The following is a 2,626-nucleotide window of genomic DNA, read 5'->3' as shown; positions in this document are numbered from 1 at the left end:
ATAGGCCAAAAGAAAGGTGTAACACATCCGAACAGCCCTGAAACCCAGCAGGGCAGACATTATAACTCAAAGCTGGTGAATCATGTACCTTCGTTCCATGTTTGACGTGACATCTTTTGCAAGCTGGTGCAGGTGTTGGGTCTCCAAGTCCTCAGGCAGCTCTGCCTCTGTGGTTTTCCTGGTCTCAGGTGATTCTTTAACTCTCACATAATGGGGTTGCACACAGGTAGTTCTACAATTCTGGGGTCTCTGTGACAGTCCAGATGTCATGGCTCCACTAAGCATGATGCTGATGGGGTTTCTCTGCTGCATCTCCAACCCCATGTTTCTGCTTGGCATTGCTGTAGGGAAGGATCTATGTGATGACTCTGCCCCTGTGACAGATCTCTTCCAGGGTACCCAGGCTTTTCCATATATCCTTTAAAATCAGAGTGCAGGCTCTCAAGCCTTCAGAGCTCTGGCTTTTTGCAGGTCTGCAGACCTAACACCATGTGGACACTGCCAAGGCTTCTGGTGCTTCCAAAGCTGCAGGTATAGCCATACATAGGGCCATTTAGCCATGGGTAGAGAAGCCAGAGAAGCTGTGATGTTGGTGTGGGGAGAAGCCTCCCAAGGTGGCTCTGGGCAGTGGTGCCTTGGGCCTGTTCCCAAGACCATTCTGTCTTCCCAGGCCTCTGAGCCTATAATAGGAGAGTTGGCCCCAGAGGCTTCTGCAATGCCTTCAGGGCCTTTCCCCCCTTCTCTTGATAATCCCTTTCTTTTGTACTAATCTTCTTAGCACCAGTGTATTTGTCTCCTGAAAATGCTCTCTGCTTCTCTGTCACATGGACAGGCTGCATATTTTCTAAATCTTTACACTCTGTTTCCCTTTTAATTATATGTTCTGGCCTTATGTCATGCCTTTTCTGCCATAATTCAGCAAATGCTGTTGCAAGTAGACATGCAGCTTCCTTAATGCTTTGCTGCTTACAAATTTCTTCCACTAAATACCCTGGGTCAGCATCTTGAAGTTCCACATTCAGTAAAGCTCTTGGACATAAAAAGAATGCAGCCAAGTTCCTTGACAGTTCATAGCAAGGGTGATCTTTGACCCAGTTTCCAATAAGTCCCTTCTAATTTACATCTGAGAATGGCCTTTACTGTCTATATTTCTATCAGCATTCTGGTTACCACCATTTAATCCATTTCTAAGAAGTTCCAAACTTTCCCTTGTTTTCTTGTCTCTCAAACTCTCACAAGCTAGGCTTTTTCTAGACTGCTCCTCCAAATTCTTCCAGCCTCTCCTCAATACCTGGTTCCAAAGCTGCTTCCACATTTTCAAGTATTTGTTTTAAGCAACATCCCATTTCCCTGGTACCAATTTTCTGTATTAGTCCATTTCTGTTGCTTATAACATATATACCTGAAACTAGGTGATTTAGAAAGAAAATTGATGTCCAAAGACAAAAGCACATATCTGCTGAGAGTTTTCTTTGGTGGTGATTTAAGTGATGCAAGATATGTCTCTTCCTAAGCCGGCGCTCAACAAGGAGAAGCCGTGTTCAGCTCGAGCGCCAAAATCGTCAAGCCCAACGGCGGCGAGAAGCCGGAGGAGTTCGAGTCCGGCATCTCCCAGGCGCTACTGGAGCTGGAGATGAACTCGGACCTGAAGGCTCAGATGCGGGAGCTGAACATCACCGCGGCCAAGGAAATTGAAGTTGGTGGTGGTCGGAAAGCTACCATAATCGTTGTTCCGGTTCCTCAACTGAAATCCTTCCAGAAAATCCAAGTCCGGCTAGTACGCGAATTGGAGAAAAAGTTCAGTGGGAAGCACGTTGTCTTTATTGCTCAGAGGAGAATTCTGCCGAAGCCAACTCGAAAAAGCCGTACAAAAAATAAGCAAAAGCGTCCCAGGAGCCGCACGCTGACAGCTGTGCACGATGCGATCCTAGAGGATTTGGTCTTCCCGAGTGAAATTGTGGGCAAGAGAATCCGTGTGAAACTAGATGGCAGCCGGCTCATAAAGGTGCACTTGGACAAAGCACAGCAGAACAATGTGGAACACAAGGTTGAAACTTTTTCTGGTGTCTATAAGAAGCTCACGGGCAAGGATGTTAATTTTGAATTTCCAGAGTTTCAGTTGTAAACAAAAATGAGTAAATAAAATATATTCATGGTAAAAAAACAAAAAAAAGTGATGCAAGATATCACATTGCAAAATGGCAGATGGAGAAAGGTGAAAGAGGCACTTCGTGTGCTCTCCTTTTAAGGTCCTCGGAACCACGCCCCTGATCATCACTTTGGCATGTTCCTATAATCTCACCAACTCTTCAAGGCCCCACCTTTCAAGTACCATAAGAAGATTTCCCACACTCTTAACACTGTCATTTTGGAGACCAAGCCTCCTACACATTAAACTTTTGGTGGGGTACAATTCAAACCATAATATGTATTATTTGTGTTTATTTTCTATGTGAATATATTATACATAATTTGTCACCTGTTGTTAACTCTTTTGATCAAAATAATTACTATTCCTAAATGAATGTTTTTATTTAAATACTTTAGTATGGATAAATTATATGAATAAAAAGAAATATTATATATATTCGAATTATTAGATTTATTAAGTATTTTGGATCAAAAG

General features: G+C 43.3%; 1 protein-coding gene across 1 annotated transcript; it reads left to right on the top strand.

The window, feature by feature from the left end:
* The first annotated feature begins 559 nt into the window (after window positions 1–559).
* On the top strand, window positions 560–2,166 carry LOC134384399 (small ribosomal subunit protein eS7-like). The gene is made up of 2 exons (XM_063105923.1): window positions 560–614; window positions 1,515–2,166. Exons 1-2 carry the CDS (start codon window positions 560–562, stop codon window positions 2,123–2,125), a joined length of 666 nt encoding a protein of 221 aa, XP_062961993.1. The 3' UTR covers window positions 2,126–2,166.
* The last annotated feature ends 460 nt before the right edge of the window (window positions 2,167–2,626 follow it).

The sequence above is a fragment of the Cynocephalus volans genome, chromosome 8 (genome assembly GCF_027409185.1).
Source record: "Cynocephalus volans isolate mCynVol1 chromosome 8, mCynVol1.pri, whole genome shotgun sequence".
NCBI classification, from domain to species: Eukaryota; Metazoa; Chordata; class Mammalia; order Dermoptera; family Cynocephalidae; genus Cynocephalus; species Cynocephalus volans.
Note: the sequence above shows the minus strand (reverse complement) of the source record. Positions and strands in the feature narration are given on the sequence as shown.